The sequence below is a fragment of the Solenopsis invicta genome, chromosome 6 (assembly GCF_016802725.1).
Source record: "Solenopsis invicta isolate M01_SB chromosome 6, UNIL_Sinv_3.0, whole genome shotgun sequence".
Taxonomy (NCBI): domain Eukaryota; kingdom Metazoa; phylum Arthropoda; class Insecta; order Hymenoptera; family Formicidae; genus Solenopsis; species Solenopsis invicta.
Genome location: NC_052669.1, coordinates 20,984,790 through 20,998,959, shown reverse-complemented (window position 1 = coordinate 20,998,959; position 14,170 = coordinate 20,984,790). Strand labels below are relative to the sequence as shown.

Here is a 14,170-nt window from a genome sequence, read left to right as displayed (position 1 = left end):
GCCGATTATTTCTATTCAAAAGCAAATATTCGAAAAATTTCCAGTTAAATCCTTGTCCCGCTCTTTTCAACGCAAAATAGTTCAGGTATTACGAAGAGTCCAGAAAAAACGGGACGCGTGAAAGATGTATGAAATGTTATCTCTGGATCCCCTTGCATCAAGTTTATCGGATTATTTATTGATGTCGAAATGCTATAAGTTCACGTGAAAAACGATCCACAAAGTCACGAAGGTCGTGAAAGCAACTGTGTACAGAATAAATTTTTTACAGCAAGGGGAAATAAATTTCTTATCCGGAAAACCCGCGGCACGCGATATCGCAAACAGAACGGATCTATCGCGTCGTAGTATCAAAAATTGGATCTTACATCGTTCATTGATAATCCATTTCCGCGATGTACAACGCGGTGCATAAAATATGGCGCTCCGGAGCGCCATTTCTCCGTGAGACACCTTATCCGGATGCGATTTTACATGTGCATGTGCATTTCCGCGGGGTCGAGAGTAAGCATTCGCGAATAGCGTTATTATCTCTCCATCTCTCATATCTAAAATTCACATTACATCGAGAGGTTTTTGTTATCTAGCATCCGGCATTTTTTGCCGCGTGAGCACGAATGCGCGGCAGCAGATATACGGCAATAAACGTCGTTTTCGCATAAAAGCATTTGCATCACTAATATACTCCAACATCCTCCATTTACATATTGTTTGCGGAAGTATCGATAAACAATCGCATAACTCGATGAACTAATTTATTCGTATTATCATCGCTCTAAATCGCCTGCACTTATACAAATGTGTAAAATTAATATCATATTATATGGTTTGATTCGGCCTCGTGATAGACAATGCGATGTTTGCGCCAATTTTAAAAAGCTTGGATGAGAAGAGAATATTAAATTCCTTTCACTTATTAATGAAGACATTATTTTAATTAACGAGAAATATGTCCAACGAATAAATGCGTAATTAACGCCACTACCTGACATATAAAATAATATTTTACATTTGCGTCATTAAATGTCATACACGAAAACTTGTAAGAACAATTAATGGAAGCATAATGACGAGAATTATTTATATACGCGGAGATAACGATTTTGCTGAAGTATCTAAAAATTGAGTGAGAACTGTAAATATAATAATTTGAACATCAAAATTGTATAAAATGTTCAAGCATAATGAGCAACTGCGAAAAGTATTGACGTTCTAGCTTAATTGTTCTATTTTGTGATAATACATCAAATAAAAAAAAATTTTTCAGATCTATATTTAGTTGAAATTTTAAATGCTTCAGCAAAACCGTGTAATATATTATATGTATATGTATATATATATATATATATATATTCATAATTTTTTTTAGTATATAATCTGCTGAAAATTTATTCTAATTAACTTGCTATACCTGCATTTTTAGAATTTCTCAATGTAATTTAGAGTCGGAAATAATATATTCTTGCCACTATTAAAAAAGGATCTTTTATAATATATATAAAAAGATAAAAATAGAATACTATTAAAAATGCACATAATTCTTGACTAAATTCTTAGTAAGATTTTTTTTTAATATACGTATGAATTTAAAATGCAGTCGCTCCGTGCGTATCAGCTAGCGCTGAAAACGAAAAGAAATTTAGGAGCCGACGCAATGCACTTGAGTGCGAAAAGGCGGATTTATATCTTCACGTACTACTCATACAGACAGTCTTTCTCAACAGAGCTAATAAAAAAGTTTTTTTACGCCCCTGCGTGGATGGTTCACTACATAAGGCATTGTGTCCGTTGTGACCACTACAAACCCTCAATTTACGACAATCCAGTCAATTCCAGACAGTAGACGGTCGTTCTAGATCACTATTTAGTGCACACAGTAGGAGAGGCGTAAAATTTACCATCCGCAATATTCGTCTTCTAACAAGAGATGTCCGCCGAAAAGCGGAAGATAAATGCCTCATGAATATCACATGAGCACAGTGTACAAATTTAACTTTATCAAGTTTTTTTGGCTATTAGTTTTCAAAGATACATTATAACAGAAGACAGACACACTCCATCCAATGCATAACAAATTCTACCTTTGAAAAATTTAACGCTAAGCGTTTTTTAGCAAAGTATTGATCGAATGGAATCAATTTTTTGTAATTTTATACTTTATGAATTTTAACATTGATTATCTTAATAATTAAGGCTCAAATTAATTCAAATTAAATCAATTAAAAATCAATTAAAAAATAAGATTTTGTTATTTATGTCATACAGAGAGTTTATTTCGCATAGAAGTGACTGCTTTTTGTAATCTTATAATTTCGAAACTGTTTTATTTTTACATATTTTTAAAGAAAAATTTGAATTTAAATTACGAGAGAATTCAAAAGTCACGTTTGATAAAAACGTTACAGAAGAGCTTGAATATGCATTAACATGACATTCGACATTATTATTTTGTTTCCCTCCATTTGAATACCCTCTCTGTAATCAGAATTTATTCCCACGGATGAGAATACAATTCATGCGTGCGCCGAAACACGCGAAAAAATAATCGAAAAATTTTTAACAGCTGAGAGAAAAAATTAAATCCATTTAATTAATTATTATATCAAGAAATTCCCTAATTCTCGTTAAAGCGGATTAAATTTCGCGCACAGTGCAAGCTTAAATTAGCTATCTAAATTTATCCGTTGAAAATAACTTTTATTTCATATAAAAGGAATGCATGCACATTTAGAATAAAATTTTACCGTACGAAATAAACTGAAAAGTTTATTTGTGTTGGCAAACGCAGGATCGAGAGAGGATTTCGATTTAGGTAAAATATGACGTAGTTAATAGTATCGCTCAATTCCTAGAAATTTGGCCCGGATGTGTATTTTATGAGCAATAACAATTAGCAGTTTCTTTAGCATTAAAATAAAAAGAATGTTTTTTTTATATATAATATACCAGCGCTTGAGGCTTGTCATATCATGCCATAGGACTGAATCGAAACCAAGTTAAAATGTAACTAGGTTTGTAAGATTGAAATACAACATTAATATTATTCAGTACGCAGTTACAAAAAATATTTAAATAGATGACGTATTGGGAAATTCTATTCATTTCCACTTTTATTTTGTGAAAACGCAACGTTTTCTTTTGTTTAAAAAAAAAATAAAATATAAAAGCTATATTAGATTGCATGGTTCGTAAAAATTAGCTTACGTAATTTAGTTTAGTCAGCGTAGGAATGTTAGAGATTCTTGTAGTAGATAATTTAAGTAGAAACTTCCGACGTCGAGAACTTCGTCAATCGACGTAATGGCAAATCAAATTTTCGATGGATATTCTTGGAATGTCAATAATCGCGAGCTGAGCAAATGAAGCACGAATAAAAAAAAACAAGGGAAAGTATTTTAATATGCGCTGCATCAAACGCATTCGCGTATTTTCTTTCATTATAAATAATTCTGAAATATTCTCGAATCATTAGAACTTGTAATCAAGTTAACGAAAATAGTGGCATTTTTATATCACAACTTACATGTCGACGACATTCCCACAGCTGGCATCGATCGACCGGCGCGTACCGTATCCTTAAGAGGTGATCGAGGGTCCCGAGCTTTTTCATCCCTGGAGCTGGACACCGTCGTTGAGGAGCGTTCAGATCCCGAACAAAGCACCGCCATCGAATTAAGTAGTCCCGACTAGCATCCAGCTTCGGCACCGTCTAGGTAAAAATAAAATATACGTTAAAATTGCCCGCCTCACTCGCAAAAATTCTCATAAAGATACACTAGCTGTATATTATCGTTAATTGATACAATAGAAATCTCTAATTTCAATTCACAGTATTTTGTTACAAGAATGCAGTTTCAAAATTAATGAAAAAGAAACATCTCCTCTATGAACGATTACAGAGAAAATAATCGATCAAATGAAAAGTTCGAACGGCAGAGTTGTATGCATTAATAACTGTATACGAATGACATTTAATTTGCGGATTAAGCGATTATTACATCGTAAAAGCGACGGAAATCGGACTGTCCGTTAATTAGCGGCAGCTACGATGTCCGCATTCGATATTTTCCATTAAGAACTCTCTGATAAAAGACTAGGGAAACTGGAAATAATTACATTTTTTACGTTCATTTCACAATAATAAAAACCTAATCAACTTAGAATCATTTAATACGTTTCTCTCATAATGCAATTTTCTCTAAAATTAATAAAATCAAACTATGAATTAAAACCAATCGCTTGAAATGCTTCGAAACCATGTGCATTAACAATCGTATACTAACTCTATCCGATTCACGGTGAAGTTTTAAACGACTAATACTATCACTTCATTAAACAACGAAAATCAGGGTACTTGTTAATTAACGGAATTCGATATTTTCCATAAAAAATGTGCACGATTGGATAAAAGACTGCGAAACGTTTATAGTGACTACTTGTTTCTTTCTCGTACAATAAGAGTTTTTTCAATTAATTTCAGGTGGATATTCGCATGAGAGAAGAGAAGAAATAGGAAAAATAAGAAAAAGTAAAATCATTAACTACGTAAATCTTTATGCTAAATCATCAATCAATTGCTAAACGAGAAATAATTCGAACAGAGCAGCTGTGTGCATTAACAAATGTGTACAAACTCCATGCAATTTGTAAATTAAATGGCCAATATTACGATAAAGCGCAACAGAAAAACAACTAAATACGCAAATACTTGTACTGAAATTAATCGGGTTAATCGGGAAATAATTTGAACGGTGGAATTATGAATAGTATGCAAGCTCCGTTAGGTTCATAAATTAAATGACAAATATTACGATATAACAGAAAAATAGCTATTTAACTACATCAATACTTGTATCAAAATTAATCTTGTCAATCAAAAAATAATTCGGAACCATATGCGTTAATAATAGTATACAAGCCCCATTTAATTACAAAATAAATGACTGATATTATATTTAAATAGAGCAATAAAAAATATAGCTAATTTCTTTCTTATAAAAAGAAAGAAAGGACATACATAACTTTAATTATTTATAAAGAAGAAGAAAAATTTAACTTAAACTCTGTACTAAAAGTTCTCAAACGACACATGATTCAAACAAAGGAGTTACGTGCATTCGAGGGGAAATTCACAGCCGGCATTGGTGTACAAAATTTCGGCAGTGGACTGCCGAAAAAAGTAAGCAGTGATCTATAATATTGACGGCATTGTCGTCAGTGGTTGGGGAGTGGTGAGCTCACTTCAGAGTCGGTTTTTCGATCATGGGGTTGAGCACAAAAATTTTTGAATACTTCGGGAAAGCTTTAGAATTCTTGTGCAGGCATTGGCGTATGATAATGGGCACGCGGTAGTGTTCATAATTGCATGGCATTGCCTTAATTTTAATATAGGATTGACGGCATTGTAGGCATTGACTAACAATAAGCATTGTCAGCAGTGTACAAAAATGTCGGCAGTGTTTTACAGCAATGCCAAAAATCGGCATTGGTGTACAAAATTTTGGGTTGTGAATTCCCCCTCGCGTGCATTATTACAAATATATACAAGCTCCATCCATTCAAATGACTTATTACGATGAAGCCATCGAAAAGGAGCTAATTAAACAAAATAAACTAAATTTAAAAAATGTTAATTACATAAATAGCTGAACTAAATTCACATCAATTAATAAATAATTCTAAATGAAGTTGGGTGCAATGATAATAGTATACAAACTCCAATACGAAATCCAATTTACAGATTAAACAATTTATACTATGTTAAAACTATGAAAAAAGTTACGAAAATAGCTAACTAAATATTACTCTTTGTACTAAACGTAAATCTTTATTTAAAACAGTTATGCCTAACAAGAGATGAATTAAACAATAAAATGTTATATACTATGCAATATGATTTATAGAATAAATGATATAAAACTGATATGAATATGACGGTAAAACTAACAAAAATCGAATTGTTTATTAATTCACGGTAGCGCGACACAAATAAATTTGGAATTTTCCATTTTAAAAAAAAAGCATACAATGACAAAATCGCAAAAACATATTCTGCTTATTTTTTATATATCTTACGCAATAAGAATCCCTAATTAATTTCAAGTTAATATTTATTTCATAAGAATTTTAAAATTAATGAACAAAATAACAATGTCAATTTTCGTACTAAAAAGAATAGCAAGATTGAGAAACGATTCAAAAAGTAAACCTCCCGCATTAATAATTGTACATGAATTTCACTCGATTGATGGATTAAGCGACTAATACTTTGTTACTGCCATATAATAAAAATAATACTGTCCATTAACAATGACGCGACTGCAATCGGAATTAATATTATATGTCACGAACGGAAATATTAAATTTTTAGTATAATATTACAGTTTAAATATTAAAAAGATAATATTTTTACAATAATATTTAAAAAATATTATATTTAAAATTTAGTATTATATGCTTTTAATATTACGCACTTGTGACAATATTTTCTGTCATAAGCGGATAAAAGATTACAAAATGCAAACTTTAAGTAAAAATGTTTCTTCCTCTCTATTCCTTTCTTCTTTTTTTTTTATTCTTTACAAACTGAATTACTTGAATTATATCCGTACGTGCGAAAGGTGCTAACTGAACAGCCCAAGACAGTTTGCATCAAGCAGTGAAATCACAATTAAAACATTCATACTTGAAATAGATTCATTCAGAAATGAAAGTTATAATTAAAACGTATCACTGTATGTTAGATAATAGTGTTAAATTATGTTAAAATCTTCTCTTTTTCTTTGCTAAAAATATTTTGTACGAGGCGCGCGCGATTTTTCATTTTCCATCTCTATTCACGCGTAATGAAAATTTCTGATTAACTTCAACATTTCTTTCGCAAAAGAGCAGTTTTAAAATTAATAAATAGGATATTTTACTTATGAGTTTTTCTGACGAAAGCAATTTCGTCAAATGAAAAGCAATTTGAATGATAGCGCTTATCCCCGGCGAAAATAAAGCGTAAAGCGTAGATTGGAACATCGAAGCGTAAAGAAAACGTATGGAAAGAGTGATGAAAGCGTAATCGAACTCTTTAAGAAACACAGATTGGAACATCGGAATATAAATTTGTATAACGCTTCAAGAAGCTTTCTATTTTCGCCAGAGATGTTTATTAACTATCAGCTTTAAAAAAAAAACTAATAATTTGTTGAATCGGAAACAATCGATACCCGCTAATTAGCAACTCCTGCGATTAAATCATTATTTTTTTCAAGAGAATACACACGGTCGAATAAAGAATCGCAAAAACTTGCAAGCATCGCATGAAACAACATTTCGTTTTTTTTTCTCTTTTCTAGTAAACTAAATTTATCTAAATTACACAAATTACACAACCTATGAGAAATGATTCGACTGAGCGATGATTACATTTAAGAAGAGCATAAGTTGCTTGAGCCAAATAAAGCTGAGTACTAAATTAGACTCATTTTGAAATTTATCAACACCCTTTACGTCTAGAATATATGCTTAAAAGGAATAGTCATAGTATTTTAGTCATAGTAAAGAAGGGCTGGGCAATTAAAACCGGCAGCAATACAGTTTATTTGCAATAAAAACTTGTGACGAGATGAATAAATAAGCCGTTTTTATGAAAATTCGCTGCAAAGTTTATTAAGTACACATTACTTTATGGTTTATTACAAAATATTCAATTTTCTAACTATAAAGACAAATATATATTTACATATATTAATTTTTTGGAATAAGTATAATTAAAAAAAAATTAATTACAGATGAAATTAAAAATAATTGTAATATTTAATCTTAAAACAGACTTTAAGGGAAATCGTTTATATGATTAATAATCATTTTAAAAGTGATTTGAAAGATAATGTTTAATTCCTTTAATATTTTTAATTTATTTTTGATTCAGATCTTATTAAAAACACAAACATTTAATAAGATCCAATGTTAATTTAAAAAAAAATTTTTTTTATTTAAAAATGTCTATATAGAATAATTTTATTTTAGTAAGTGATTAAAATAAATATTTTATTCTCAGTTAATTTATTTCAATATCTTCATAAATAGAATTTATAAAAAATAAAATAAATTAGGTGGGCCTTATTCGATTTAAGTTCCTTAGCTAAAATTTGTATTAAAACTTTACGATGCATTTTTTTTCTCTTTTTTGCCGGAAATTGTAAATCTAGCTGAGCAAAACTAAAAAAATTAAATGACTAAAATTAATATTTTTCAATAAGTCAAACAGCATGACAAAATATTGTTTATATTTGTATAAAACAGATTTTACATTAATAAGAAGATCGATAAATATTTTAATGTTACCGTAACAATGTTCATAATAATTGGTTTTTAAAAATAATTGCATATTGAAAAACATATTTATATTTGTATAATTATAAAAACATTTTTATAATTAAATTTTAATACTTTTGCATTTCTGTAAAGAATAAAATTATTTTCTTGCAGTTTTTAATAAAAGTAAGTATTATTTTATTATGTAATTAGTACCATGGAGTAGAAAAAGCTTCTCACCCAGATTTATTCAAAGAAACCATATTATGATTAAAATCTTTGCATTGTATGTAATTTAAATACGGCAAAAATACAATGTACTACTTTTTGTAACTTTTGAAAAAGTTCCATTTTTTAATTTGAAAGATATGCCTGATACTGAAATAGAATTATATTATTAATTACAATTGTAATTTATTTCTTTCAGATTTAAAAAAATCTGTTTATTATTAAGCACACACATACACATTACAATAAACATGTTATAACAAAATAATTTTTCTCTCTAAATCTTATAAAATAAAAAATTACTCGAAAAATTGTACAAGCTCAATTTTTATTCCACAATGAATTTTTACTGTTATTAGAGTGATAAATCAAAAATCTCAAAAAGTTGCACTCAAGTTTTACTCTTTTAAAATGCTGTTTTACTTTACGAAATTCAGAAAGTTAGTATAAATTAATGATGAAATTCAATTGGTGAGCCCTATTAAGTCGCAACGAAAGCTCATTTTCTAAATCTACATCCGAATTCGAAATCAGCAAGTATAAAAATTCTAAGTTAACACAATTTTATTTTCAAGAGATTGGAATTTTGTGCAGCTAGATAAATTTGCATTTCATCCCACTGTGTGCCGTGAATTTTTCTCGAAAATATACACAGAGTGACTTTTTATTTCTCATCCCATCTCCACGTAATCAGAGTAATGAAGTGCATTTTGATACTTCTCTTTCAGAAATACGATTCTCAAATTAATAAAAGAATATTTCACCTGTACAATGAATATTTCGCTCGTACCAAAAACGACCGCGTCAATCGATTCGGATGACGACGTCTACGTTCTCTAATAACTGCGTGTGTATATATAGACTCAAAAAAACACGTGAATTATTCGTTGAATCGACAAGAATCGGATTACCCGTTAATTAGCGTTACCGGCAACTCAACTCGATATTTCTCGGCAGAAACTAATTGGATAAAGATTCGCGAAAACTCTCGTACATCAAACGAAACTGTATTTTGCGCTTTCTTTTTCCTCGTTGCCGCCAGCAATCCGAATTTATCCGAATTACGCGAATCGTACAATACAAGGGGAACGTGTTGATTGAACTACGCTCATACCTAAGATAATTACGACGATGCAATGGCGCCAGAATACTTTAGAAGTCTTCTCCCCCTTCTCTTTTCGTCGTTTCTTTTCAACGCCATAAATATCTTCGAAGACCAGGTTTTCTTATTTTTCACCCGCATTTTTCTCGCCTCTTTAATGAGAGGTTAGAGTCGATCTTGGCAGAAAAAATCTTACAAAATTCTACACAACTTTAAAAATTACTACAAAATTCTATATGAAAATACTGGAAGTGGAACATTTTTCTAAATTTTTGTATTTTTTGTTGTCGTTTCAGTGATTTCTACAAATTTCTCGATGAAACTACAACGTCAAACAGCAACGAACTACAACATTCCACACATTCCCAAGTAGCTTACTCTGGAGAAAAAAAATTTCTATGAAAAGGTACGAAGTTCTATTAAAAATAGAAATTTGTGAAAATTATTACTCCTCTTTCGTAGAAATATAATTTTCTTAGAAATACGTATTTAATTACTAAAATTAACAAAAGTTTCAATTCACCTCCTTTGTAGATTTTTGCAGAATTTCTTAAATCTGTGTAGAATTTTGCAGAATTTGTTCCATTCAAATATTTTTCTTTTTTCGACAGAAACACGATTCGAAGATTAACAGAGATATCTCACCTGTTAACCTTGTACCGAAAACAACCATGTTAATTGAGATTGATCCGAAATGGCCGAGCTACATGCATTAACTACATGTACAACATGCGAGCCTCAACCGGCTCACGAAAGTGATCGGTGCTTCATTAGATTCGGTGAAAATCGAATTAGCTGCTATTTAACGGCAATAGAGTGACACGATCGCATTCAATATTCCGCAAAGAACATGCACGATTGAATTTCTGTCATTGATTTGAATTTATTGGAATTACGCGAATCATATAAGAATGATTTGATGGAACAATGCTTATATTGTTTCTAATAGTGAATTCAATTGGACTGTAGTAGTGTGCACTATTATAGTGCACACAAAAGCCACTGTGCACTAGGACATTTTGGTTATACACTATGACCAAAGTTATCAAAATTTAAAAATTGCAGGCCTTTGGTCAATTCTTTTTTTCCTAATCAACAACAAAAAAATTTGTCGTAAATGCCCAAATTTTGACAAAAATTTGATTTATATTTAATAATGGTTTTTACAGCGAAAATTATATTTTGCTGTAGTTTTAAATAAATAACTTATTTAAATAAATAAGCAGATATAAATGAATTTTTGTACGAATATTAGAGTTTTATCAGTATATGTAAAAATTTTGGTTTAATTGGTAATACTACTGTCCCATCTTTGCAAATAAGTTCTGCAAAACACAATTTTACAGAAAAATAAAAAATAAACAAAAAATTAAATAACTTTTAAACAAATAAATGAATTGTACTTAAATTTCACACAGATACTTGAATGTAATACTAGAATATTCTATAAAATTTTTATATGTTTGATGTTTTGAGATATACATTCTTGAATTAAGAGTAAAAGTGTCATGTTGTATAACATGACATTGACTCTTCCTAAAAAAAATTGACAGTGAAAACTTAATGACTGAGGCTACGTTCCGAAATTCACTGCCAGTACTGAAAAGCCATAGTATATGTAAACTATAGATTTTCAGTACTTCCAGTGAATTTAAAAAATGGCCCAGCATTAAATAAGGCTCGCTTTTAGATATACTAAATTAAAGACACACTTGTCTAGAATATATGCTTAAAAGCAGAGCTGAATCGTATATTTCAAGATTATGTCTACATGAGTTTTTTACGTGTTAAACAATATTACACAAACTTTTTTTCATGTAGACAATACAAATGTATAAAAAATATAAACTATTGTAAATTGGATAATACAGAACACAATACAAAATAAAGTAATTAAGTTTTAAAATTGTTATTATATCCGATTTTAATGTATTAATAATAAAAATATATCATATTAAAAATTAACAAATTAAAGAAAAAGATATATCTAATTTTCATTACATTACATATATCAGGTACAAATTTTCTACGATCCTTGAATTAGAGTTTATATAAATACATTTTATACATAGTTTATGTTGGTTACGAGTAGTTTATTCATATTTTATGCATAAATGTACAACTCTATTTAAAAGGTGTGTCGTAGGAAGTAGATAAAGAGGAGCTGGAGAATTAAAATCATCAGCACGTTTATTTAGTGTAACAAAACTTGTGATGAAGTAAAAGAGCCGTTTTTATAAAAATTTGCTACAAAATTTACTAAATATACATTATTTTATAGTTTGTTATGACACATTATAATATTATTCAACTTCCTAATTATAGAAAAAAACATATATCAATTTTTTGGAATAAGTATACTTTTTATAAATAACGTACTTATTAATAAGGCCCAATTATAAGTTTATTGTTATGGCCATTTGTTGTGTGTATAACTTACAGTAGAGAATAATGATTTTTAATGCTGCTAACTTTTACAAAGCTAAACTTATTATACTTGTACTCAAATGTTAAGAATTTCCAAAAGTTAAAAAATTTATTAGACAAAATTAAAGATAATTATGATGTTATCAGTAGACCTTAAGAGATTTTATTTTTGTGATTAAAAATTATTTTAAAAGTAATTTGAAAAATAATATTTAGTTCCTTTGTTATTTTCAATTTATTTTTTATTTGAGCCTTGTTAAAAACATAAGCATTTAATAACGCCCATTGTCAGAATTGAAAAAAATTGTTTACATATTTTCTACATGGAAAATAATTTTATTTTTGTGAATAGTTGAAATAAACATTTTATTCTCATTTAGTTTATTTCAATATCTCCATAAAGTTTATAAAAAAATGAAAAATAAATTAAGGCCTTACTCAACATAGATACCTTATTATTAAATCAATAATCATAATCATGTGCAGAATATACTTATAGAGATACTATAACGACCTTTTTTTATCATTCTATCCTTGTTTTACGTGAACAATAAAGATAAAAAACGTTAATATTTTTATAAGCACTTTCGAAATACAGATCATATTCTCATATATAAGCAAAAGTATAAAATCTTGAAAGAATTTGATAATCTTGAATAGACATAACTTGCTTAATTAAAAAAATTTATTTTTTATATAAAGAATTTCATTTTTTTTATGTAAACAAATTATGTCTGTTCAATGCGTATTTCCATCAATGTAGATTAACTTTAATCTTAGTTTAACTTACTCTTTATCTTTCTTAAGAATTGGAAAAAGATAAAAAGTAAATTGAACTGAGATCAAAGTTAAGCTACATTAGTGGAAATGGACATGAGATTGTGAAATTCTTTCAAGATTTTATACTCTTGCTTATATTATGAGAATATTATTATTGATTTGTACTTACTAATCTTCAATGTATTTTGGAGCATCAACAATCGAGGATCTTGATATTCCCGGTATTTACGGAGAATTACACTGTTAAAAAATGAACACGAAATCTAAATATCTCACCTGTGAGCTTTGTGCTGAAAGCAAAGCGCATATAATCTCTTTGGCTGAAAGCAACCGGATTAATCGAGGTTGACCAAATTATATGCATTAGCGATTGCACCGGAACCTTAACCCATTCACAAAAGCGATTGATGCTTCACCAGAAAATTGAATTAACCGCTATTTGACGGCACGGTGACACGATCAGACACGATATTTTGCGAAGAACGCACGATTAAATAAAAATTAAGTGTACGAAGATTATTCACCGTACTTCTCTTTCCGTTTGGCATCGGTCTGAATTTATCCGAATTACGCGATTTGTAAGAGAAACGCGCTGATTGGACGACACTTATTGCAATCGCGCCAAAATATTTTAGAGAAGGAGGGTGGGGAGGGAGAGGAAAACTGCCTCCCCCGCCCTTTCACCTTTCGACGTCACAAATACGTATTTTTAAAAAAATAATTTTTTTTTTAATTCTTATTTATATTATATCAGCGGAAATAATAAAGTTCTAGTCGATGTTTTTGACAGATATGATTCTAAAATAGAAAAATTTACGATATTAAAAAAATAAATGTATTAATCTCTCCGCAGACATAGGATTTCAAGACCCAGACAATTTTTTTTCGACTTTAAATTATTCCGTAAATGGTGAACAAAAAGAATCGACTTTTCTTCCTGAAAAAAAGCTGTTGACAGTTAAAAAAGGCTAAAGAACGCCAGTCAGTCGTTCTGTAACAATGACGGCAGCGACAAGCAAAACTCAGGGATCTTCAAATACACCCGGTGTCTGCAAAGGATTAAATAGAACTGTTCAAAAATTGACATGAAATCTGGATATTACACCTGTGAGCTTTGTGCCGACATCAAATCACGTTAATCGAGGTTGACTCTAGGTTGGCGCCGAGTTTTACGCGTCAACCAACGAACTGCATAAACTGCATATGACCTAAGGGTCTCGATCGATTCACGAAAGCAGCTTGCTGCTTCATTAGATCGTCGAAAATCGAATTAGTCACTACTTAACGGCAATGGAGTGACACAATCGGATTTCACGAAGGAAACGCGCG

At 29.9% G+C, this 14,170-nt stretch overlaps 1 protein-coding gene across 7 annotated transcripts in view; it reads left to right on the top strand.

The window, feature by feature from the left end:
• The window catches only part of LOC105203786, a 55,007-nt gene that overhangs the window by 39,108 nt on the left and 1,729 nt on the right, over window positions 1-14,170 (top strand). For 3 of the 7 annotated variants that reach the window (XM_026135253.2, XM_026135254.2, XM_039450451.1), the window contains 2 exons: window positions 2,789-2,812; window positions 3,545-3,713. In XM_026135253.2, coding sequence (XP_025991038.1) covers window positions 2,789-2,812; window positions 3,545-3,690 — 170 coding nt within the window. In that variant the 3' untranslated portion in view covers window positions 3,691-3,713. Of the gene's footprint in view, window positions 1-2,788; window positions 2,813-3,544; window positions 3,714-9,930; window positions 10,041-10,245; window positions 10,414-14,170 lie in introns of all 7 variants that reach the window. The other 4 variants (XR_005574997.1, XR_005574996.1, XR_005574998.1 and 1 more) reach the window with 4 other exon arrangements.